Source organism: Python bivittatus, unplaced genomic scaffold (genome assembly GCF_059951505.1).
Source record: "Python bivittatus isolate LINGU-HERP-01145 unplaced genomic scaffold, Pbiv_v1 ctg000330_np1212, whole genome shotgun sequence".
NCBI classification, from domain to species: domain Eukaryota; kingdom Metazoa; phylum Chordata; class Lepidosauria; order Squamata; family Pythonidae; genus Python; species Python bivittatus.
Genome location: NW_028277058.1, coordinates 35,352,216 through 35,379,446, shown reverse-complemented (window position 1 = coordinate 35,379,446; position 27,231 = coordinate 35,352,216). Strand labels below are relative to the sequence as shown.

At 36.9% G+C, this 27,231-nt stretch overlaps 1 protein-coding gene across 3 annotated transcripts; it reads right to left on the bottom strand.

Moving 5' to 3' along the window:
- Positions 1-1,222: 1,222 nt before the first annotated feature.
- RANGAP1 (Ran GTPase activating protein 1) lies at positions 1,223-23,547 on the bottom strand. 3 transcript variants are annotated; one of them, XM_007425679.4, is made up of 16 exons: positions 23,396-23,547; positions 20,366-20,522; positions 19,867-19,994; positions 19,081-19,140; positions 17,949-18,128; positions 17,333-17,467; positions 15,772-15,930; positions 15,125-15,238; positions 13,995-14,094; positions 12,531-12,615; positions 10,640-10,817; positions 9,327-9,449; positions 8,339-8,441; positions 6,826-6,914; positions 5,828-5,949; positions 1,223-3,945 (listed from the first exon to the last, which is right to left on the bottom strand). In XM_007425679.4, exons 2-16 carry the CDS (start codon positions 20,475-20,477, stop codon positions 3,876-3,878), a joined length of 1,758 nt encoding a protein of 585 aa, XP_007425741.2. In that variant the 5' UTR covers positions 20,478-20,522; positions 23,396-23,547; the 3' UTR covers positions 1,223-3,875. The 3 variants fall into 3 exon arrangements, with proteins under 3 accessions (XP_007425741.2, XP_087997131.1, XP_007425742.2); XM_088141005.1 differs by having other exon boundaries at positions 10,703-10,817; positions 23,325-23,531; XM_007425680.4 differs by having other exon boundaries at positions 23,325-23,529.
- Positions 23,548-27,231: the final 3,684 nt, after the last annotated feature.

The following is a 27,231-nucleotide window of genomic DNA, read 5'->3' as shown; positions in this document are numbered from 1 at the left end:
CCTCTTCATAAAAACGGTGTGACTCCAGAGGGTTCCAAATAAGTGCAGAAACCAGCCCTGTAAGTCACAAAAAAAGACAGTGAAAGACTCCTTTCAAGGAGACAGTGTGTAAGTAGCACCCATCTTTAAGTATTTTGTCAGGAGACAGTCTAGTAATATTCTAAAACTGATGGACTTTTTTCCAAGTGGAAAATGTATGGAAAAGGAACCTTTGCGTGTGATGCATGCACTCATGTCCCAGGAATTTCTGCTAAGCAGGTTTGTAAGGTTTTATAATGCATCAAACTCTGCAGTTGAGGGGCATCCTGTGTACTACCTGCAATAAGACTCTAAAATTATATTTTGTGACAGGAAAATGTAACTGTTCACATTACAAAGTTTGAGAATTAAAACATTTTTTGCTCAGGTACAGAAACTGACCTGTAAATTTCTAAAAACAATTTTAACACAACCAATTCCTCTGAAAATGCTCTATCCAAGGTTGTTGCTCCTATCTATAGTGTGTATCTTTGCCAGAGGATGCTACTGTTCCTGTTATTGTTTTTATTACTTCAAGTACAGTAGAAGGACTTCCACCTTTAGATCAATTATTCATAATAAAGCCAGCACAGGAACTTCAACATATGGTAGCTATCATATACTAAAGAACTATGTTCAGTGTTTGTCTGTGGATTCCATGATAAACAAAGATTGCGTTGGATAATCTTGGCCAGAGTTTACATTATTCTCCAGAAAACCTTTTAGAGTGGGTGGTCCCTAGTGCCCAGCAGTGAATATCAGGGTATCCTGGCACCCCCTCTCTACTTCAACCTGGCAATTTAGCCTTAGTGTCAGTATTGCAACTATAGTGACAGCCCTGGCCCTTTTCCCTGTCCATAGAAGATGGTTCTAGCTAATCCAGTTCCAACGTTACTATGATAATGGTTCAGTATTTAATTATCAAAATATTATTCAGCCCAAGTGGATCACATAGACAGCATGTAGAAGCTTAGATCATACTAGCAAGTTTACATTTCACCTCCTAGCCAAAAGCTTGAAGATAACACTTATCCCCTATTGTTCCTCCCAGATTTCCATCCACACCAACCTACATTGATTTCTGATATTTAAGACAACAAATGGTTAGTCCTTGAATTAATTAATAATTTACACTCAATCAATTCACAGTTATCAGTGAATTACAAAGCAATATATAACCATAAGGAAAGACTGACATAAGACCTTCTCAATCCTGTCCATTTATTGAAGATTTACTTGAACAAAGCTACATTATTACTTCTGGAACAAAACAGAAGTATTATCTGTCAACTTGTATTTGCATTAGATAGTGGCTAAAAATATTTCTATTTAGATTACTTATACATTGATCAACATGTGACATATACGTTTTAATAAACTAGACAAGCAGAAAAGCCATCATAGTGTTTATTTCTTCAACTGCCTAAACTAAAACTTGAAGGCACAGATTACCTGCAGTTTAGTAATGTTATAGTTGCTCAATTGATTAAAAATACTGCAAGATTGGTAGTACTTCATTTTTTAAAAATGTTGCAAGTTAGGCTTTTGTAACATGAGACTAAATTTCAGTTTATGCAGGACTGAACTCCAAGGGTTTGCTGGAGATCCAAGATTTGTCTTGTTTTATTTTACTTTTTTTAACTGAAAGGCAGCCTTGAGGGACTATAAATTAAACTGTAACTTCAGTGTTAGAAAAGGTGCATAAACAGAGTATTTGTATTAAGGAAATTGCATTTCCTTTACTTTTCCAGCTATGGTAGAGAAAGTCAATTTCCCCCATCTTCCACCCTCCTTCCCAAAGTTGTACTGTAAAGGCAGTTGGGAAAATGTAGCAAAAAAGGGTTGTGGGGAGCTTGTTGCAATGCAGTGGTCAAATGGGTAGCCCTTCCTGACACGTTTCTAGAAATAAGAAATTTGGGGAATTGTAGTACTTTTGTAATCTATACAATATACCTTTGTATAAGGGCAATAGAAACAGATGTGGAAATAATAAACATATAACTGTCCAGGATGTTCATTGTCCCGCTTAGCATGCTTATTCAACTTATCTTTTGCAAGTTTTACAACCACTTTAGAAACCATTTATTAAATAAAATGAGCACGGTCCACCTGATCTCAGATGGCCACTTTGGGAACACGCATGTTCTGCTGCAATGGGCTTTGTTTTATTCATGAACGGTTTGCTGCATCATTTTTTTTAGGATGGGAGAGGGAAAGAAGCTATCATGTTACATCATTGAATAGAATGAATTAAAGTTTATCAACTGTAACAATCAGTAGTTGAAAGTTTCCATCAAGAGTTAAGCTTGACCACAGGTAGTTTGCTTGGTAACAATAGAAAAAACTGCCGCTGCCTTTTTTTTCTAATTTTAGTCTAGCCTAGACCTCTGGAATTATCCTGATAGACTCCCATTTAAGTACTAACACATCGAATCTCACTTAGTTTTTTGCAAGATCACCATGGTTGACTAGGTGCTGCCATCTAGCTGGGAGACAAAATTTAAACACCAGCTGGAAAACAACCATTTTCTCAAATGGAAGAAACTACAAAATGGAAAGAAAAAAATAGAGCTTTTAGAAATGTTAGCATTTGCAGTATTGATGTTATCCATGCATACAGTGTATCACTGAACACCATTTACTGAAGTATAATACCTTACTTCCAAACACTGTTGTTCAAACAGCCCAGTCACAATGGAACAATGTCCAAATCTCAAGAAATGACTGGTAGCTGACTAATTTTGCTATTTTTCATGGAAATTCACCTAGAGATTTGTCTTCTTTTAACTGAATTTTAATAAGCAAATAAACACCCATTGATCAAGGACAATTTGCAACATGATCTCCTCTGTTCAGGCTTTGAAACAGCTCATAAAAGAGAAGGGACACAATCAAGTAGGAAAATGCTAAGATCTTGAAATATGAAAATGAAAGGTAACTGGAGGACAACAGGATCTTATTAGACTTACAGGTATTTACTAACATGTCTGAAAAGTAGTTGTATTATTTGATTTTGATAAAGGTCTCTTCTTCATCCCCACTATTTTTTTTTTCCATTTGAGAAGGACCAGGGAGAAAAAGAAGGGGGGAAAAAACCCAAGGAGAGTCAAAATTGCTTACATTTATTCCAAACCAGTCCTATTTTAATTAGGCATGTTTATGTTTGTAAGGCAGTATCACTAACAGTCATTTGCAGGCCACCAGTAATTGTCTTATTAGCAGAAATGTCAGTGAGTAATGGTGAAGGATCCCACATGAAATATACTCCGTCAGAAAAATATGCTACATCGCCACAGAAACGTAGCCTTACTACAAAAGAGTAAGAAATAATAAAAATAGTAATATTGTAACATTATGTCTTGTGGTGGCCTACATCTGGAGGAAAACAACACCCCCACTAGGCTCATAGTACAATGCACTAATAAGGAAGCTTCAGACCTTTGCTGTTACCTCCAAAGAGTAGTCCAAGCAATATATTTGGAGATATTAGGTAAGTTCTAACCCTTGAGTACAATGAATGAGAAACAGAAGTCCCAGGTAAAAAAAGCAACCTGAGACAAAGCCAGCTGAGAAAAACAAAACAAAACAAAACCAATCTCAGAGAAAAGGGAAAAAAAAGATTCCAGGGAAGGCAGAGTTCACTTTGGAAACAGACAGCTTAAAAACCACAAACAGCAACATAAAAAGCACATGGCAGAGTTCCTCAAAGTTTGTAATAGCAGAAGGCAGCCAAACACCCTTATGCCTTCGTGACCAAACTGGCTCCTTTCCCCCTGAAGGTGCTGGGGTCTTTGCTCTCCATCTCAGCGTGCTCTCCTGACAGTCTTTGGGTGAGGGAGTGTACTGTGGCCTGAGTGTTACAGCTGGTGGAGGGTCTGTAATAGCAAGTGCCGAGCAAAGGAGCAGGAATCCAAAGCACGGTTAGGTCTGTTGAGATAAAATGGAAACGACGGAATAAAACTTTTCCTTCAGATTTTTCTTAAACTGTACTGACTCAACATGTACTCTGAAGAAGGAGTACAAACTGCAATTCTGCCCAAGAAGAAATCTGAAACTTATAGACAACAATTATTAGATATTTTAAAAAAGAAATATTGAAGATTGACATGACATCTAGGGAAACAGGGTGCTTATTTTGTAGTTTATATGAGAAGGCTGCTGTGGTCAGAGAAGATTTTGAGAGTTAATATTTTGATATGGACCAAAACAATCTTGTGCAGCAAAAGTAAGAATTTATAACAAAAGAAAACTTCTCCAAAGGAGGCAACTCGGTCCATGACATCAGCAACCTTCATTTGTTAGCATGAGGGCCATGGATAAGCAAGACTATACATATGTAAGAGTGTAAGTTATTAGAAAAAAGAAGTAGTAAGCCATTTAACCTTCCACAACTTGGTGTGTGTGACCTGAGCCCCAGCTCCATTAGGAAGTCCATTCATATTTCAAGCAGCAAGTGCTATACAAACAGAGTAATAATACTTGTACTTATATCGGTATTGGAGATAGTCGGAAGTCACTTTTTGTTTCATCTTTCTATCTGATCTCACTTTTAGTTTTTGTCTTTCTTTTAGTTCTATCTTCTCTCTTTTCTATATCTTCTGATTTGTATTTTAATTGTACTTTTTATATATCTTAATAAAAGTTTTGACCAGGAAAAAAAACACAGAGTAATAATACTGTTAGATTAGATTATTTTTAACTAGAAACCAAAATACATTGTAGATTATTGTCAAGGAAAATACAATTTCCAATATTTTTCCTTCATCAACCAGGAAACCCTCTGCAGTATTTCAGTGGAAGATTTTTTACTTTTTCTAGCTTCTTTTGAATTGGAAAAAAAAATCTAGGCTCACAGACACATAGAGGAAAAAAGAAGTAACTTCTTGATGTAAAAATGCCATATTAAATCCAGTTTCATTTATTATCATGGTTTTAATATCTTAAATATACAAGTGTGTTCATTTTAATTAAACATGATAGTGTACAGTGCACTACATAAACATTTAAAGAAGTAGCTGTTTTTGTAGTCTGACTTGTACAAGCTTATATATTTGTGAATTTCCTTCCATTAGAATAACTACATTTATTAAAGGGTCTTGCCTGAAAAATATCAAGCAATATTTACTTCTTAACCCCAAAACTGGGCTAAGAAGTAATGTCTCTATTTATTTATACAGTTCCTATACTGCTTAACTCCGAAGGCTCCAAGCAGTATAACAATGAAAGTAATACATTAATAAACACTAATATGACAATAATAAATAAATCAATAATAATATCATTAAAAAACAGCACTAAACATGACAATCACTATTCATAAACGTCCCTCTAGAAAAGGCATGTTTTTACAAGTGTCTGGAAGGCCATGGGAATAGAAGCCACCCTCACTTTGGGGAGCAAGTTATTCCATAGGAGGGGAGCCCCCCCCACAGAAAACACCCACTTTCATGACCCCTCCCACCTCATCTTTTGAGAGGTGAGGACCCTTAGCAGGCTTTTCTGTTCACTTGGGTTCAGCAGGCAAAATCTAAATAGGAAAAGTGTTCTTGTAGATAGATACCCTGGTCCCAAGACATAGAGGATTCAACGAGTAATAACAACACATTGAATTGCATTTGGAATCCTACTGGGAGCAAGTGCAGCTCCCAAAAAAGCACTGTTCTTTGGCAGTGCCACGATTACCCATTATCTTTGCTCAACAATAGGTTGACTAATTAGTTCACTAATTCCTGTGAACTGGTAGGAAAATATAATTAGATTTTTTTCCTATAAGTATTGCTAATTGTTCCACAGAGATCACAATACTCACTTTGTGACAAAGGCCAAGAGAATTGGGACAAGGGACTTGGGAAAATAATCCTGCTGGACCATGTGGTTCAGCGTCATTAGAGGGCCATAAAGACTCGGAACAGCCCTGATCTTCTCTTCACTCTGAAAGGTGAAAGGAAAAAAGAATCCAGGTAAGTTACTATATCTAAGAGATGCCAGCAACATTTACTTGGATAGCATAGTTAAGCTTTCTAAGTTCATGCTCAGTTGTCAGCTCCCATAACTACACACAGAATCCATTTTGTTCCATGCTGCAAACTTTCTGGCAATCCTTCAGCAACTTTTCTAAATTCAGACACTGAGCTGGGATAACCCCATGTTTTTGTTTTTGTTTTGCCTCCCAAAAGAGTATGGTGTGATGCTACTGTGTTGATTGCATCTTCACAAAGGTGAACAAACAGAAGATAGTGTTTCCCATTAAGTTACTGCTTGAACACACCAAGATGTGATCTTTGTCTTTCCAAATGTAATATTTGCATTTATTTGTTTATAACCCTTCTGCTATACTAAGAACAGAAAGAGCTACATCTGATTTAGAATACCCTGGTGTGATAGAATGTCCAACAGACCCTGGGAACACAGAGGATGCAACATGATGGTTATAGGAAGAAGCAGGGCCATTAATAGTTCTGCCTTAATAAAAGATTCTGTACATGGCCCTAGCGATAAAGACCTTTCCAGAAATCCAAATAGTTCTTGTTTCCTTAGTTTTCTGACCTCAGTCGGCTTAACCATTCTTCAGATCAATGTTTATCTAATGTAATTAAGGCAGAGTTACTTCCACATCAATCTTTTCTGTAATGGCCCTGTTTCATCCTTTAACAGTTATGCTCCCTCCTCTGTGTTCCCAGGATCTGTTACACATTCCATACCTGATATGAGATCTTCACCTACTTAATTTTTTGTGCTTTTTGGAATAAAAAAAATATACAATCAAGCCTGATAGCTGTCAGAAATCACCTATCTCTGTTCTCTTACCTTTAGCAATCCCATGTGAATCAAAAGACTTGTTATGAAAGCATCAGAATTGAAGTTAGCTGATGAAAAAGCTTCTCTCATCAAAGCATCTAAAAAGAGCAGATTGCATTAGAAGCATGGAGACCCTAGCCCTTAGAGTACTAAATTATTTGATTTTGGTGCAGTGCCCAACATCCTATAGTCTAAGGGAAGATAGCACATTTAGCATCACAATCCTAGTTAGGTAACAATTCCAAATATTTAAAAATAAACCCAAAGGGAAAAATAACTAGCTGCAATTCCCATTACTATGCATAACAACTCAGGATGCAAGGGCATGAATTAGGTTGCTATAGTGAAAGGCAGCATGCCTTTATAAAAATAAGCAAGACTGAGCTATTAAATTGAGCTATTTTGTAAAACAGTGCATAAAGAGAAACAGAGAGCAGGAGGTGCAAAAAAAACCAAACCCACGACAACTACATTTAATATGAAACTTAGTCTGCTACAGAGATACACAATTTCTGTTAGCTGGACATCTACGCTGGCCTTTGCATAGCATGCCGAGAGCCATATTCCAAAGGCGAGCAGTTTATTTTTATTTTGTTAAAATACACTGCAGATTTTCTCTTCACCAGCAGATACCAATGTGTTGTTTTAGCATTATGATATCCTCTATTGATAAAGAAGACTAGTGTTTTCTTTTTTTAATCAATGGAAGAACAAGTGAGAATTAATACGAACAGTTTCCCCCCCACCTTTTTCTTCCTTTGATGTCCTCAGGCATTTAAGCCTTCAGAAGCTTCAAATCCTTTAAACTTCCCAAGAAACCAGAGGAAAATTGCTCAATTTGGGGGTGTAGGATGGGAGGGCAATTTAAAGGGTGAAAGGTATAAAGTACTCAATATAGCCCCATAACCACATCAAACCCACCAGAAAGTCCAAAACTGTCAGACTGATCCACACTGGCAGTTATACCCACCTCCTGCTGGGTTGTGTGCAGCCCAGAGGCCATACTACGTACAGCCCTGTTCAAGAGGATGAAGCTGAGGAACTTTGGGCCATACCTGGCCTCACCATGGAAGCTTGCTTAATTGTTCTAAGGAACAGACTTTTTTTCTATTTGAGGTCAGTCTTTTAGCTGTAGCAGCAGTTAAGGGACAAGTACAGCAAGATGTATGTGGTGAGAAAATGCAAAAAGTTTGCAAATGTGATACTGTCATGTTGGGACAACATAAAGCTTCCAAACCATAGCAATTATGTGATGGTGGTCCCAGAATCTAGTATTTGGCCCAATCTCATTATGTTTGATCTCCTGAGCTACAGGAGACTGTAGCTGCAAGTTGCCAAAAGAAGAGAGTTTATTAAAAATCTGATAGGCACTGTACCTGATAGATGTGCACATAGATGGATCTACTTATATCATCATCTTACTGATTAAAGTTTATTTATATATCAAATTTGTCACCACCCATCTAGTTAAAAAGCAACTCCGGGCAGAGAAGTTACCAGCCTTTGAACAAAAAAGACATACCTGTTGTTTCATTCACTGCTGTTTTTACTACTGTCTCATCTTTGAAGACAGAAGAGATCTTAAGGAAAACAGTAACAACTTTTTCTATGTCAGATGTGTCTGTCTAGAAGAAATATAACATCAAAATTAAATTTGCTAAGATAGTTTGTCACTAGAAAGAACAAGTGGCCCATGCTGCTACTTATAGAATCTCAACCCATAAAAACTGGAAGTTGCATTCAGGTAGAAAGCATACTGTGCCAGGGAATATGAACACACACACACACACGTATATATATGTGTATGTGCATGTGTGTGTGTGTGTGTGTATATATGTACATATATTTCTAGTCATATAAGTAGCAGAGACTTTTGGAGATTTTCTAGTGCTAATTTATTGGTTACATATCAAATCCTTACAAATGTCAATTTCCAGCTATAGCTTTGCATAAGATCTAGGCAATTGGCACTCTGGATTTGATTCCAAAGCAGTGTTTCAGTAGGCAGAGATGCAAAGAGAACACTGGTCTGCAATTCCATAAAACAGCTGCATCTTTTTCCAGAATCCCAGGGCATGCCTTGAAGACCTTTCTGGAGTCAGATCCAAAGTGCTGCACAGCCCTACCAACTCTTACTTCTCCAAGGAAATAACAGTTTGAACTGATTTAGAAAGCTTGCAGAGCTGCTATGTGATAAGGGGCTTAATGCACATTAGAATTCTAATAGCTGATAAGTTTATACTACATCTGTAAAGTTAAATCTGGGTTTATGTATTGATATCAAATTCCTTTCTAGGAGTTCATTTGTGTAGGATTAGATAGGTTTCTACTGACTTTTTGGAAACATTTTGATACAACAATGAAATATTCAGAATATTTTCCATACAGATAGATATATCTTTAAAAAAAATAGAGACACCAGTTGAAAGGAACAGAACTACTGAGCAACTGGTAGTATTAGCCATGGTGCATAGAAAAGTGTGTTGCGTGAAATATAAGCAATGGCTTACCTGCTGAGTTATCAAAGTCGAACACTTGGAACCAAGTCGCAACAATTTCTCTGGCGATGGGAAAGCTAGAAAGGTGCCAACGTCAACAGGAGGAAGAGGAGGAGAGGATAATGGAGTAGAATCCTGGAAGAAATCATCCTGAAAATTAGCCCTTTGCCAGGAAATACAGAAAAAGTAGAAGTGGTGTAGCAGATGAGAAATGAGGGAAAGGGCAGTGTGGCAAAAGTAGATTCATTCATCAACAAGTAGTGTATCTTGTTCCAAGTTTATTTGGGGGATAAATACCTTTAAGATCTTGTTACCACCCAAAGATGATAGGGTTCTAATTCTGAGGTTTGATCTTATACTGACATTGTCACCTCTTTTATTTGTTATTTCCTACTAGCATAGTATCTTAGATGGGAGATAATGATATAACCTTTCTCTCATTACTCACAGGACTAGTTATCATTAATAGTTATTTTATTTAACAATAACTTTGTACAGCAAAGGATATGAAAACCCGCTCTTTTTAAAACAAGTCCTCTGTGCTTTATTATAGAAAGGTTCTTCAGCTAATCACAAGGGCTACCAAGATCTCTCTTTCCTTTAGATTTTCAGATAATAGTTATCCTTCCTCTTCTTTTCCTGCTTTTTACCCTGTTGAACTGTCAACTGCTACCTCTTCTCTTCTTGTCCCCCACCTCTAAATTCTGTTCGCTTTCTGTCTGTGCTCCTAAAAGAAAGGGACCAGTAACACTTTATTTGCATTACTTAAAATATGCAGGCAGTTTTAAAACAAAACAGCCAGCATGGCTTGGATATGAACATAGGAACACACTTTAGGAACAACATCTGCAGGAATCTGATTAGTATATATGACTACATTTATTAGGAAAACTTAAATGTACATCACATTAATTCTAGCCAAGTGTATGAATGGGAAAAAACATGAAATATGTTCAAGTACATACATTACTTGTAAATTTTATTTTTGGCTATTTTGGAAACATAACAACTCAGAAACATACACTTTCTTATGTTAAGTTTCAAGGGGAAAAAAGCAACAAAGCAAAATTAATTTAAGCAAGTGTAGATGTATGCATTTATTTTCATTAGACAAGCATACATAATTCCTTAAGGATAATTATCTGAAAAAGTCAGCAACTATAAAACTGATAAATTTGTCTAGCAATGTATTAGTTCAATATATTAATTTTATGCAATGCTCATGAAAGTGAAAAAGATGACAATGAATAAATTGCCAGAAAAGCTTTCTCCAACTGCACCAGTTTCTCCTCTTGTTTAAATTAGAAGAGTATACTTATACCTACATGTTCCTCTAAGATTTTTTTAGGTGTATGGGGTTCTTGTTCCCCCTGTCCCCTCTCCTGCACCTGAGGTGGCTCTTCTTCCTCTTCCTCCTCCTCCTCCTCCTCCTCCTCCTCTTCATCTTCCTCCTCTTCCTCTTCCTCTTCCTCCTCCTCTTCCTCATCTTCTCCTTCATCATCACTAGATGAATTTGTACAAGAATATAACTATACATACTTCTGGGAAACATACACAAATATTTATTTCTGGTCAGCTTGTGATCATCATTGCTAAAGTGTACACATACATGAATAAAGAAATTAGATATCCAAAACACAGTAAGTCATCTTACTGTCTACAAGGTCATTTCCTTATTAATTTTTTTACGATATTTAGTTATAACATTATGCATTTATTTATAACACTACACATTCATTTAAAAGGATATGTTTATTTTCTCAAAATAGCAATCATATATTTATAATATTTATTTAAAATGTGCTTTTATTTAAAATATTCTTCCAACTAAATGTGCTTTGGTAAAAAAACTGAACTCTGGCAAGAGTTTGCCAAGTTGATTTTTAGACATGAGAAGCAGCCTTTTCCTTGCGATGGATGAGTAGGATCAAACAACTACCAGCTTGCACAGTGTTTTCAGGTTCTGAAGTCTATCTGGGCCAAAAGCATTTTACCAAATCAAAATAGTACTATTGTCTCTGACTAGTACTGCAGATCAAGGTCACAAGAGTAATATCAGTAACACTATGGATGTGGTTTAACTTTGTGTAGACCTGAAATTTCCTCATTCTACAAAGAGAATGAACTTATCCATAATTAACTAATCAATCAATCAAATAATATTACCTGTTCACAAGCATGTGTTGAGCATAACTGATTGCAGCAGCAAAACTTGTTGGCTTCCACATAAGCCAGGAACATCGTAATTCAGAGTCCTAGCTTATATGGAAGACAGGATGCTTACAGTTGTACACATGATGACTTTACTGCTGCACATTCTTTTTTTTTCTTTTCATTTCCTTATTCATAATGAGAAATGGTATTAAATCCAACCCAACTCCACTTTCTCCTGGTGTGTGTAACAGGAATACCAAATCTGGGCTGCAAAAATCCAAACAGTCACTATCTGGGAGCAATGAGTTTGGGTTTTCTGCATTTCTTTGTCGCCATCTAGTGGTCCAGAGTTTTGCAGTACAGATCTGGTAGCCCTACTGCATGAAGAAGGAATGCAATTGTGCAGATACTGTGCATTTGAAAGGTTGAAAGAGACAAGACTCTGATTTTTCCAACTCACAATTTTGGGGGGAGAAAAAAGTGGAATAGACTATTTTACTATTTTTTTTTAATCTTCCCAATCTCACATTTTCTTACTGCAGATTGGAAAGAACTCTGGCAACAGCTGGAACAAAGTGGTTTCTGAAACCCTGGAATGTAGCTCAGGCTGAACCCTGAAGGCTGGAGGTGAGGCAGAAAGAACAATTTACAACCACCTGTGTATTTCTCCGCTTCTGCCAAAGTCACACTGCAAATTAAACTTAAACCATATTATGCAAATCTGCACAGTGCACTTTATCTCACTTTTACTACTGAGGTTGTGCTGAGAGGCACTTAAACAAGCCTTGCAGCCATGAATATCCATCATATCAAATAAATCATTTTCAGAATCTGTGTATATAATACAGGTTTTTAAGAACCAAACATCCAGGTCAAATAAAAAGATTCAGCATCAATTTATTTTCTGGCTTAATAAGAGTCTTGCAATGAAATTTATAAAATCAACAACAAAAGTGCTAGTGCACATTGAGCTTAATTGCTGCTGAATAAGTAGCTATTTCATGCATTAAATTATCTAGAAATTGTAATAGCCAATTATTGCAAGGTCTATTTGTATCTTACCTCAGGGAGCCTAGGACCTCTGCCATATTGAAGCCTTCAAGAATCTCCTGGAGTTGTTCGCAGCCTTCTTCCCCAAAACAATTGCCTATGACAAGGATAAAAGCATACAGGTAGTTCTCATCTTACAACCATTTGTTTAGCAACCGTTCAGTTATGACAGTGCTGAAAAGTGACTTACACCTTACAGTCCCTGCACCTACGACCGTCACAGTCCCTGCAGTCACGTGATCAAAATTTGGGTGCTTGGCAACCAGCATGTATTTATGAAGGTTGCAGTGTCCTGGGGTCACGTGATCGCCATTTGCGACCTTCCCAGCCAGCTTCCAACAAGCAAAATCAATGGGGAACCGCATGATTCATTTAATGACATGATTAACTTAATGACTGTGGTGATTCGCTTAATGACCACCACAAAAAAAGCCTTAAAATCAGGTGTGATCATGTGATGCCTCGCTTAATGACCGTGCTGCTTAATGATGAATTTTCCGGTCCCTGTTGTGGTCATAAGTCAAGGACTATCTGTATATTGAGAGAATTCCAAAGCTTTTAAAAGATAGTTTGTCTTGCAGTACAACAGAGCTTTTAAAAAGTTTTATGTTCCCAAGTGGAGAACTCAATAAAACTGCTAAAGCTTCAGTATCATATATGAATGAAAAATTTTATAATTAAAGTTGATGGAACAACTAGTCATTGATTTAGCAACACTACACATTTGTTTTTAAAGAAAATACTCATAATATCTTGTGTTACTGTAACACCTCTGAAATCAATTGACTCAGCTAGGATGGGCAATCTGTGGTCTAGAGATTACATGTGCACATTGTTTTGTATCTCCAGAGTCCATGCTGCCAAAATTACATAGGTGCAGTTTCCTACCAATATTCAGATTAAAAACAAAACAGCGTGTGAGCTTTCTGGTGTGTTTAACACACCTAAAAAAGTTTTTAAAACCCAAGGCCCCTTACCTCTAACACACATAGAAACATACTGGCCATGCTCATATACTGTGGCACCATCACGTCACATTCGTTATGACTTTTGGCTGCAGACAAGTTGCTTATTTGGGGCCATTATTGTGTTTTCACAAACGCTATGCCTGCCCACAAAACATAGTTGTCAAGCTAAAGCTGTTTCCTATCCAGTCTCTGAGAAAAAGTCAATAAATCTACCTAGGAATAAAACTTGCATGAGCTTAGGAACTACGGTTAACCCTGTGGTCCATTATCACTTAGGATGAGACTGCAGATTTATGGAAACTAGACATCCAGTGGCAGTTGGTAAAGGGAAGGTGCAGAAAAGATCATGAATCTGTAGGAAGCTCAACTGAAAGAGAATGAACTTGAGGAAGAGAAGGGAATTTATATTAATTTATATGTTAGTTTGACCTAACCAGCCAACAGTTTGGTTGCAGACTTTTAGCTACTAAAAACAGATTATCAACCACAGCACAATCCCATACAGTACCATTGAGATCTAACTTCTCTAGCTCTGACTTGTCCTCAGTAGCCTCAGCAATTATTAGTGCAGCATCTAGCTTGATCTCACAGAAGGATAAGTTGAGTTCCTAGAAAGCAGAAAGTAAGGTTTCATAAGAATGCCTGGATTAGGAAGAACGCAAGAAATATTTTTATGTGGGCTCCTGGCATGGCTCATAGCAATATGTTCATATCATCCAGAATCTCCAAAAACAATTCAGGAATAATGGGGGCAGCAAGAAGATGGCTAGATTACAAATAATGATTGATTTGATTTCATTTTTGTTTCACTGCTGTTTTAGATCATGAGTGGGTAAACTATGCCCCCCCCCCTTCTTCTCACTAGCCTTATGGATTTTTTCCCTGTTGCTATTAATGATAGAAAACTAAACAATCTGTGGTTAACCCCAACCCTAACCAACTGGGAAACCAGATGGCAACAGCAACTGATAATTTCCAGAGGGTAGCTGTAAAGGAGGGATTGAAAGCGATGTGCGCATGTGCACGTGGATCTGATACATGCATGCAAATACGTTGCCCCAGCTTGGCAACTTATTCAGCTTTAGGATTTAAAAGGTTACTCATCCATATTTTAGACTTGAACATGTTGCCCTTTGTTCCAATTTAATATAGACATTCTTGAACAGAATGCATACTATTCTCTAATTTCATCAAGTAGCTTGACAAAACTGAATGTTTGTAAATGCTTGGTGTTTTTACTTGACTTACAGATCATAACTGTATCTTTAGCTTTAAGATGGATGGTAACCATAAGTAAAATTTTAGGATTTAAAAACCATAATTTTAGGATTTAAGATCAGTGTTCTCCAAGTGGTTTCACAAAATACAAGAATGTATTTATTTCATATTTATATCATCTCTAACACCAAAGCCTTTACTATAACCTCAGAAGCTGTCAACAAACCTAGGAAATTAACTGGCTCCGCTGTGGCGGGTTTGGGCCACAGCTTCAGAGCAAGATTGCTCTTTATTTTTCTTCACTGCATGCTGGGCACAACTAAAGATCCCCAGTAAACATACTTATGTCAGTCATAATTTAGTTTGTCTCACAGCATACAACAGCAATGTACAAAGAGAGGATTAAAGTATGACCAATACCTTTAGTTTATGAAGGCCTTCACTAACAGCTTCAGCAATAGCAACTGCACCTTTTGAACGCACCAGGCAATCACCAAAGTTGATCATTTCCACTTGGCGGAGTTTCTTTAGGGTCTGAGGAAAACAAAGAAAATAATGCAGACCATTCAACCATGACAAAAGCGCTTCCTCTTAAAAACATAAGAGCTTGTACTGAATCAGACCTACTGAATCCAGCATTTCAGAAGAGCTCATTCAACAATTCCTGAGTGCAAACATTTTCTCGTACCTGTGTTCTCTATTAAGGAATTTAGAGGCACACCACTACTGATACAATATATAGCTAAAATGGTTCCCTTGCTCTTCATGAATTTCTCTAATCTCATTTTAAAACCTTCCCAAGGATGGTCAGTGTTGTATTTTACATTAGCAAATTCAACAGTGTTACCCAAAGCCTCCAGATTGCTATCTCACATCCATTAACGTATAAACAAACTAAAGAATGTACATCGGCAAAAATCCAAATTGTTGTTTTCTGTTCTCTAGCCAGTTATTAATCCATTTTATTTCATGACTGCTGTTCTATATTTGAATCCAAACCACTATTAATGTAGAAATTGGTATTAATATAAAAAAGTATGACTAAATTATTATTGAAAGGTACTTACTTCTGCCATAGCCACAGCTCCCTTCTCAGTGAAAGTGTTATCATTCAAATTAATCACTCTCAGCAAGGGATTGACAGCAAAGGCCTGAGCTAAGGCTGTAATTCCTGGATGATTTATTCCATTCTGTGGCATATGAACTTCTTCCAAAGTCCCAATAACCTGAGACACAAGATAGCACAGAAGACCATTGTTCAAGCAGAGGTAAAAAGACTTTTTCCTAATAACTGCACGTTTCTCTACACCCTATTTAAACTCTTCATACACAATAAGGCAAGTATCGCTTATTCTAATCTAAAACAGTGGAATTCAGAAGCTATTTTGAAGCCTAGAGTTTGCTTCCAGAGACTCACCAATCAGAGTGCAATGCATGATTACTTTAATAAAATTATTTTCAAAAACAATAAGCACAACACTTAGCTTCTTTTTCTCATACTCATACTTGGTTTTTTCTGTACTTTGCATTTGGTTACTTACACCAAAAACATGATAGGTACATATCTATGTATACTCACCCCAACTTCTTAAATAGATTTATCAGTTGAGGTCCCTATTTACTATAAGTGATAAAAAGCAGTTTCTGGGACATTCTTCTTGTATAGCTCACTTTGCCAGTCCTCTCAGAAGCCCATATGACCATAAAATAAGAATCTAAAAACAGTCTAAATGCAGAGCAAATGTCCTAACAAAAGTGTTAAGATAAAGCTTCCTATGCTCACCTTTATCTTTCTTCTAAATTTCCCCTACAATTGCTTGGATACAACTACAGGTAGTCCTCGAGTTCTGATGGCAATTGGAACCAGAATTTCCACTGCTAAGTGATCCAGTTGTCAAGTGTAACATCACGTGACCACATCACTTAACCACAGCAATTCCAGCAGTCCCAGTTGCCGCTGTAATCCAAGAACTGTGCAGGTCATTAAGTGTGGACCTCACGTGATTGCAACTCCCAACTTCCTGCCGGCTTCCCCATTTACTTCGCTTGCGAGAAGCTGGTAGGGAATGTCAGAAATCGTGATCACGTGACATAATCATGAGCTAGGCACTGAGCACCTGGATCATGATCACGTGACCACAGGGACATTGCGACAGTTGAAACTGAGGACCAGTCGTAAGTATCATTTGATAACACCATCATAACTTTGAATGGTTGCTGAATGAACTTTGAATGGTCATAACCTGAGGACTATCTGTATGTTGAAACAGAATACAGAACAATAGGCTTGTACTCAAGTAGGGCAGCTGGGTCAAACTTGCTGCATTACAGTGATCAAACAATACTATAGCCATAGCACATTTTTAATATGATGTCCAATTTGTTGAATCCTCCAAATACATTTAGGAACTGGCTGTTTCTCCAGAGAAATTCGCCAGTAGCTACAAAAGTAGCACCAATAGCCATGAGCTAGCAACAACTTAATGTACGACAAATCACAGTTGGAGCATATAAGGAAGAATATTCATGTTCTTTAGAACACATCTTACCAAGGCTCAGACTTTCCCTTCCTATTTGCCAATTACACATAACTGTTTAATGGGATAAGACTCTGCTTCTTGTACTCACTGTGAATGCCTCAGCGAGAGCAGTTGCACCGTCATTTTCCAGACGGTTCCTGCCAGCCACAAATACTTTCAGAGCCAACGGCTTGCCTTGAGCACTTGATTTCCTGTGACATTCTTTCAGAGCTCCTGCTAAGATCTTAAGAAAAAGCAATGTTTACATTGCTAAGGTGTCAATTCTCCATGCCTACAAGGAACAAATTATTTAAACTGCAGTTTTATATACATAATACAGACACTCTGCTAGTAACATTGCAGTATGCTCTAGTAAACTCTACTCACAATTGTAACATCACAAAAGAGTAATTTGGGTCAGGAAAATGGCATGAATCTAGCGTGTGTACTGAACTCAGATTTCTCTGTGTGGGAAACAGGGTGGCAGATTCTTTATCTCCTAACAAAGCAGCGTGAGTACCCTCCAGAATATTCTATGGCAGGCTAAGAATAAGCCAGTCTATTTTTCATTAGCGTAAGTGAAGCTGACTTCCCCATCAACTTGTGGGGCTTTGTAAAGCAACAATCCATAGCAATACATTATGTGCATAGAAACAAATCACAAGGGAAGCTGGAAGCCAAACATTTTTTATCCACTTCATAAAAATCCAGGAAATGCCTTTTACCTTGCCACCACCAATGCCCATGCCACAGTTGTTTAGCTTGAGTTCCTGCAGAGTAAAACAGGCAGGGCTCTTCAGCAATGCCTCAAATCCACGCACTCCATCTGGTCCGAAGGCATTATCACTCAGATCCAGCTCTGTAAGTTGGCACCCAGCAGAAATGAGGGCTTCACCAAGAGAAATCTGACAAGCGATAAAAGGTAGGATAAAATCCCTTCTTTTACAGAAGGAGGACATTGTGTTCAAAGCTGGCAGTATTTTTTTGCTTCTTGATGTATTGTTTCAAGTTATGCTAAGTGGAATATACAACGACACTCTGTATAGTATCCCTAAAGTATATGTAGCTTTTCACATAAGAGTTAAAGAATATTCCTAAGCTTGTGTATAGAAATGTGGTAGAAAGGGAAAAATTGCTAGGAAATTATCCTAGGCATCCTTACACAGGAATAAGCCACAAATGAACTTTCCTCTGAGTAAGCATACCTACAAAGAGGCTGGATTCTTGAATAGGTTTCACTCATTGCCAGCTGATCTGAATGCTCCTTCTCATTCACAAAATAGAAAAAACAGGATAATCAATCATGTCTTAGTACAATATGTGAACTCAGCCTCTCTCTCTCTCTCTCTCTCTCTCTCTCTCAAAGCCCACTTCAAAATTTAAAGCCATACTATCTGAGTTTTAATTTAAAAACATCTGTTCATTTCTCTCCTTAGCCTGCTTAGAGAAACAGGGCAACTCATTCCTTCTTCAACAATATTTCTTCTTAAACTTATGACCTATCACACTGCCTTGAACTGAATTAGACCATTATTTGTTTATCTTAGCATGACCTACTCTGATTAGCAGCAGTCTCAGCCAATGATCTTTGCCTTCCCACTGAGAAGTCTCTTAACTGGAAATGACAATAAAGTACTGAACCTGGAACTTCTTCATAGAATATTATATATACTATATTACTGATTTATCATCACTCCCCAAATGTTCTTTTGTTTGGCCCTTGCTTCCATCCAAAACTTCTGTAAAAAATCAGCATATTGCTGTCATTTTGATCACTAACCTCAGATAATGTTCCCACACTTTAGCATTAGAAAAATCTTATGTTAATAACAGTTAACAGTTATATATTGCACATACCAAAGCAGGGGGAATCTCAGACCTCAGTCTTCCAGTGAACATATCGCTCCAATGACACCTCTAGAATAACATACATATTATAAACATGGTAAAAATCATCGAAGGTATATTTTATTTATATGTCAAATTTAGTCACCACCCATCTCACTCAGAGAGCAACTCTGGGCGGTTTACAATAAAAATAAGAATAAGAATCAATTAAAATACAATAAGAACAGTGTTATAAATATAATATATAATAAACTGTGTTTGTTTCTCTACGAAGTCCTTGGTGAACAATATGCATAACTACAAAAATGACTATAGGGAGGTTTTTTTGTTCAGTAAGGAAAAACTATTTGTGATATGCAATGTAGTAACACATAACAGCAACATGTGAACATTAGGAAGCTGACACAATCATGAAGTTCCAAAGGGTGCATGCATTTATTTATGCTATTTGCTCAAATACGGAACACCAGCTTGCACATATATATTTTAACAATATATGTTAAAAAAAAGCAGCATCATTCACAATTTCATAGGATTTGAGCAATGCCAACTCCAATGACTCTAAAACACAATACATCTATGGCACAGAGTGGTGGGTATGAGAGAGATATATGACAGAGTATACAGGGCTGAGAGTTAATGTTATCTACTGTATAATGTAACAATCAGTAAGAGCCTATAAAATGTTTCTTATGCTTGTCAATGCCAAGATATCCTTCAAACAAGCCAAACTTTTAATGAATTTAAGGTATAATTCCATTATTATGCAAAACAATCAGCCATCAAAATTCTCACCTTGAGCTGAGATTTCTTCTCCAGAGCCTTGGCAATGACCTTTGCTGCTTCAACCCCCACAGTATTGCCCTCCAGACGCAGGGCTTCTAGCTCATCAAACTCCTCAATCTCCTTAATCACCTCTTTAGCTGCAGAGATAAGCAGAATATTTCTGTACTCCAACCCAAACCGCATCTATTCTCCCTTATAATTCCACCTCACAGTCTTACTACCTCTCTATCAAACATGCCATCCCTTCCTTTTTATCTTAAAATTTTGCATCCTTTACCAAGATGGCTTAGAGCAAAATAACAGATTCCCGATTGCTGATTCACATGTTATTCACACGGTTATCCACCATGAGATCCACGATCATTCTCCAGAAGTCATTTGGGATTTAAGGATTCTATTTTGGGGTGTTTATAATATATGCTTTTGTTTTACATAAATGAGCGCTGCAAAAGTAATACGTCTACTCAATGAAACACTCATAATTAACATTAACAGCAAGTCCTCTTACCATCTTCTGCAGTATTGAGTTTCAGACTCTTGCCTTTAAAGCTCAGCTGCCCTCCTCCCACTTGGGTTTTAGCAAGTGATTCTGCAAGTTTAGTTATATCTTCTGATGCCATTTTTTGACTGTGCCAACTGTTACTGATTATCAGATGGGAAAGATGCTGGAAAGGAAGAGAGAGAAATAAGTGAGTGTGTGAGAGATATAAAAATTAGCCTCTTTTGACTCCCTCCTATTCTCTTCATTTGGTATAGCCTAACAAGAGTAAGCTAAAGATTGTTATTGAATTGGTTCTATTGCTTCATAGTTATTGATTTTTTTGCTACTTATCAGAAAAAAATAGTGAAGAAAAGAGAGCAAGAGATAAATTGTTCATGTAATGACCTATAAAAATGCCAAGTGTAATAGACTAATAAATTCTAATTACCTTACATGATAATATGCCAAGGAAGAGCATTACGGAACAGTTTAATACCAGGCTGAAAGCTTGCTGTGAAGATAGCTATGTCAGTTCTGATCAGGCAAAACCAGCCAGGCCATTTCACCCAAAAGATTACTCAGTTTACCACATGCTACTTAGCATCATTTAACAGTAAATGCTATCACCCTGCTTCTGCTAATTTATGCATAAATAATGCAGCTTGCCTTAAGTTTCAGCGTCAGCACATTTCAAGCAAGGATGGATAGTATAGGACAGAGGATGCACTAGGCAAGGAAGGTCTCAAACAGATTACTTGGACAGCCAAATTCACCATCCAGAAAAGCCCAGATCCATCTTTTTTAAAAAGTCAATTATACAGTCATTCCACAAAGATTAATTCTTTCTTATTTCTAGTTTCTATCTATCCTATTTTATATACAAGCTTGAGCAAGGAACTACTGATGAGAATAAAAAGTAAACTTTTTAAGATTAAAAGGGGGAAGGGAAACAGAACTATCAACAGAGGGTTTCCTATCAGCTTTCTTTTTGCTTCAGTAATTTATGAGAAGTGTTTCCCCAGCCACACACTGTAATTCCCAACTGTTCTGTTCCAGCCACAGATGACTCTCCAAAGAAAATGAACAAGTAGCACTGACAGAGACCTACATTATTTCATAATGCTACTTTATTATTTGCCACTACAAAAGTATAAAAGAAAAGGAGAGTGGCTGAAACAGTAACAAAGGATAATAGAGTAGTCATTGCCATGTTTTTGTTATACTACTAAGGACATTTATTTTCCTGTTACTTTGGAGAAAAAAATAAAAGTTGAGTTGTGTGACAAAAGAAAATTATACTGGAGTTACTCTGAAAACTTACCAGGATTTTTCAGCAGCATAAACAATAAAACTAGATTATTGTTATCTGTGATCTGTAAGTTCATTATTAAGAAATATCTCCAGATCAACAGGAACCACTTGTTGGAAGATGGAACAATTTTAAAAGATTGACTAAGTCTTTTCTTTTCAGGTCTACACTGAAATTCAGTTTGCAGCAATGATTTTGCTTATTTCTGAAAGAAAGATCACTTTCTCATTATTTTTTACCTGGATTGATATATTGTCTTACAGATCTAAATATACCTCTTGGCATTAATATTTTGTTAACACTTTTTAGCCACCTTTAAACACAAATTGTTTTTTAAAATGTTGTGTTGACATATTATTTTCAGCTCTAAAATATGGAATATTCAGATGTTCATCAGATAATGCATTAACGTGTATCAGTTGTTTCAGAAATAGCATACCGGTATCCAAGACAAAGTATAAAATTAGTTGCGACAGGATTGTAGTCTTCTTGAAAGATCTAATTTCCAGTTTGTAAGAATGTCTGGACTCAGCTTTGCTCTTGAATAATCATACAGTGGCAATTATCACTGTGTGCACACGCTTGACTCTTTTTTACAGGAGAAAGAAAAAAATCTGGCAACTATCAAAGGATCTTTATTACTTTAACATGCATTCTAAAAAAAATTGGAAACATCAACTGAATGCAAATTCTGCAGATTCGGTATTATTCAATTACTGACTTCTGTTTATTTTCTCAGTACATTTCAGATTGTTCTTCAAACCTTGAAATAATTTGGAAATGGAAAATTTAAAAATTCCACGTTTTCCTGAGCCTATTTACTAATGTCTTCTGTACCTTCTGATCAACAGAAATCTTTTGGATTGCAGTACCCTGGCAATTTTAGTCTGTATCCTAGAAAGGCTCCCTCTTTATGATGTCTTGCCATCACTTCTCTCCACTTCTGGAACCACTGCATTATTTTTTTTAAAGGTCAGCTGAAGAATATCAACTTTTTCACTAGAAAGAACCCAAAAGTGTTAGAGAAATCTTTGTTGTTCTATCCTTCTTATTCCTCACTGTGATAGAACTCTTTATGTACAGCATTTCATATTGGTACACGTTATAATTTTATCAATCTTTGCTTAGCTAAACTAGTGACACCTCAAAACAGCTCAGGTTTTCCCCTTATTCTTCTATAAGCAACGGTAAATTTTAACAAAGTAAATGAAATAGCGACGGAGATGAAAACGCACTCATTACCGAAGACCTCATTCTGAAATCCCAGCTCATATAACTGGGCGGCAATATAAATGTGATTAATAAATAAATAAATATGCACGCACAGAATTTACATAACCCAACCTAATCTCCTTGGCCAGGCTGGCCTCGCTAGTAAAGAGCAACGAGGGCGTGACGTCATACAGAGGAGAGAACAGGCAGGTTTTGGCAGGAAAACCTATCAGTACGAGGGAGGTTTGACCGGCGTCGGGTCCGGTTACCCAAGAATGTCTTTCGTTCCGCAGCCCCACCACCCGTGACACGTGTACAGGGGAGCTACAGACATACCCCTACACGTGCAGCCCAGGGAGCAAGACGGAAGTGCCTCCTTCCTCCCACACAATACGGTCCCTTCCGTGCCCCGGCAGGCGTACTCAGAATCGAGGGGAAGGGGGAGCGAAGCCACCCCCAACTTACCAACGACCCTCGAATACATCAAGCCGATCAACTGCCCGCCCTTGTGCGCGCGGACAGCCGCGTCCGCCTACCTGGGAGCGTCGGATCTCACTTGTCACGTTGGAGCCGCTACGGCCACCGCAGCCTCCCAAGATGATGGCGTTAAGGGAGGCGGAGGATTTGAAAGCCGGCAGTTTTGTTTCCCGGGTTGTGATTCGCTCCGTGGCCTCTTGCGTTTGCTCAGGGCGGCTTTCCCCTCCTCTTTATGCTCCTCCTTTCTTGCAAAGGCTCTGAGGTAATTGTAGCGCAAGGGCGGAGACGGTGAAAAGAGGTCGTAATTTTATGTTGCACAGTGCAGCTCGCCCATTCGCCCGGCACCGCATAGTATCCTGGGAGTTGTAGTTAATTTTAAATTAAAATGTACTGGGCAAAGTTAATTTTTTTTCTTTTCTTTTTTACTTAATGAAGGGGGTTGTTGCTAGAAGGAGCGAGATAAATGCGTGTAGTAGAAGAGAGTTGGAAACAGAAAAGTAGTTGTTACTTGTTTTCTGGCATATTCTTCACCTTAGACACCTATGTAATGTGCAGAAATGTTATAGCCTTATTTCTATGTTTGGAAATGCATCACATTCGTAATTTTTATATGCAAATCATTAAAAATATTAGATGAATTTTGAAAAATGTTGTGAGAAAGAAAGTTTATTGCACATCTGTTGAGATTCTACAAAACAAAATTCTGTTTGAATGTATTTATATTGTTTGCTGAGCGTCCTTAAACATATATCACGTTCTACTGGATAAAGAGTTATTGAATATCCAAGTGCGGCACCATTGTCCTTTAGAGCTACAATATACCACCTGCGGAAATCCAAATAACCATTAGACAGCTGTAAAGACTTCTGTATCTCTTTGCCATCATCTCATTTTCATTACATTAGCAAGTCTACACATTCACCTTGGAGTATCCCAATGAACTCCACTGGCTTTTCTTCAGAGTAGATATATATTGGATTTGCAGACTGAAATTGCTTTCAAGATGTTTCATGTAGAACTTATCATACTTCCTCAGGATACATGTCACACATGCTGAGTCCTTGTTGATCCTGATTAAGATTGATTGAAAGGATTTCCTTAGATGGTGTGCTTGGGAAGTTTTCATCTCTCATGTGACCCTGGCATATTTTGTTGAGGACCTGGTCACATGCCAAGTAAAATCCAGAGGAATCAAGTATGTAGATACAGATCCAATTCCATAGTGTTGATAATGCACCCTGGAGAATTAAAGGTCAGGGGTTCTTTTTATTAATGTGTTTTTTGTGAAATTTAAAAGAATATGGCAAAAACAATCTATAACTCAGTGACATTTCTAACGGAAAAAAATAAGTGGAAAAAGGAGGTTATGGGTACCACACAGTTCAGAAGTGTAGCTCATTTTGGGTTGGATTAGATTGGGGATAGGAGCAGGAGTGAGAACAATGATAGAAAATAATGTGAAAGAGTGAGAAATAATTATCCTTCCTTATTGTTCTGTCTGGGGTGGTCTAGAGAGGAAGAGCAAGATGGTTCCAATCAGAAACTGACAAATTTACAGGAACTCAGAGAGTGGACAAAAAAAGGGAAGATACACTGCTAAATGAGCAGATCAGAAAGAAGCTGTAATTTTCTAGGCAGTTATAGGTATGCGTGTAGAGAAAAAAGGGAGTTGACCTTGGGAGGACATTTCTAAGACATAAACAGAAGACTCTATTTTCATCTGATTTACCCAAAGAATGAAAGGTTGGTGGTAAGCAATTGTCCTTCATGTTAAGAATACATAAGATTATAATGAAGATATCAGTTGCATTTCCCATTAAAGGAAAGTGCATCTCTGTATTAGAAATTGTGCATGTATACAGTAAGGTGAGTTTTCCAGAGCTGCATACTAGCAGGAGATCTATCTAAACTTTCAGATGACTTATCTCAGAGTTTTCCTATAAATATTGAATAGTATAAATAACAAAATGGAGCTTTAAGATATCTCAGAGAGCCAGTTTGGTGTAGTGGTTAAGGTACTAGGCTAGAAACTGGCAGACTGTGAGTTCTATTGCTGCCTTAGGCACAAAACCAGCTGGGTGACCTTGGGCCAGTCACTCTTTCTCAGCCTTAGGAAGCAGGCAATGGCAAACCACTTCCAAAAAACTTGCAGAAATACGTAACTGCAGGGACTAGTCCAGGCAGTCACCAGGAATCAACACTGATTCAAAGGCATTAAAAAAAAAGATATCCCAAAGGCCAACAGAAATCCCCTTTTTCACATATCAAAAAATATGTTTCTTTAATATATAAAAAAATTAAAAAGAACACAAAGAACACAAACAGGAAAATTAAAGAACAAAAAAATAATTTCACATATCAAAAAAATAATTCAGCTCAATTTCTAAACATATTAAATCTCGAGCATACAGAATAATACTGAGCAGTCTTTGCATTGTATTGTTAAAGAGCTAGATTGTAAACAGAATGCAAACACATCAGTGATCTAAGATTGTACAAACACCTGGAATCCCATTGTCTTTCCAACAATGAAGAGTAATATTATTTGTTGTTTCTGCATGGATGAATCCATAACTCATGATAAAATGCTAAATTCCAACTTTCGGTTAATAATTCAAGAGTATGTTCACATCTGTAAATCATACTGATTTTTGCCACAAACCTATAGATATTAAATGGGGCAATAGTGGAACAAGCCTATATTTTATCAGTTAAGTGCCTCCTCATCTATTTTACACTTCAAACGTTGTAAAGTTGTCAGCCAGCTCTTTAAAAATATTCTCTGTCCAGTTAAGGGGAAGAAAACCTTTTGTTGAATTAGTTGCATCTTTATATCATAAAAATATAATTTACATTCTTTAAAACTCTTAGCCATACATTTCTTAATAAGGGATATTACAATATTACAATAATTGAAAAAAACTGATGCTGCTGATGTATATGGAAGAATTATTAAACCCTGTCATATGACAGCCATAGCTTAGATAAAGAAAATCTAGAGGGTTGCTCTTCCCATAGATTATTTCTTAAATGTTTTTCCAATTTGCTCCAAATAACGATTTTAACACAGAAACATTCTAAGTAAATATATAAATCTTATACTAATGTTGTTACATTTATCTTGCCCCATAAGCTCAACAGAATTTTAATAATTATTTAAGTCCATTTTTATTTGAGAAAGAAAGTAGAATACGTTTACATCCACAAAAAAACTTTCCTTGGAATAATTATTCCCAGGTATTTGAAATAATTCAACAAGTAAAACCCCACATTTTATACATTTTAATACATTAGAGCCTATAAGAAGTGTAAGAATCTTATTCCAATGAATTAAATACCCTGATAAATTGCCAAATTGTTGTACAATATCAATACAGTTTGGTATACAAAACACGTAATTATCAAGCATTATTGGCATATAATAACAGTTTGACTCAGGCTATTGTTAGAATTTTTCCAAGCCAATAGTTAAGCCAATAGTTCCAATATCAAATTAAAAATAAGAGGAGATAAAGGACATCCTTAATGAATTCTACAAGACATTTTGATACATAAAGAAATAATTCCATTCATATTAGCCCTTTCAAAAGGAGTGGGGTAGCTACATATTGGTCCAAATAAAAAAGGAAGAAATCCAACTTGTTTTTAAAAATTCATATCAAACTCCTTTTCTGAATCCAACAAGATCAGCATTGCAGATTTTAGGTTTTTCTGAATATACACCCAGACCATCAATTAGCATAATTGTTATCAGATGCTTGGTGACCTTTTATAAAGTCACTTAATCTTAGCCAAAAGCCTGCTGCTTATTTTATCTAATAATGTCCTTATTATCTAGCATTGCTTTCTTGGAATATTAATGCCAATTTAAGTTTATGCAGGAGAGAGAGAAAGA

Excerpts from the sequence above, each read along its gene's own strand:
- RANGAP1 (XM_007425679.4), bottom strand. The coding sequence starts at position 20,477 with ATGGCATCAGAAGATATAACTAAACTTGCAGAATCACTTGCTAAAACC. Across the intron at positions 19,995-20,365 it reads ACTCAATACTGCAGAAGATG|CTAAAGAGGTGATTAAGGAG; the intron begins GTAAGAGGACTT and ends TTATCTCTGCAG. Across the intron at positions 12,616-13,994 it reads AGAGAAGTTAGATCTCAATG|GCAATTGTTTTGGGGAAGAA; the intron begins GTACTGTATGGG and ends TCCTTGTCATAG.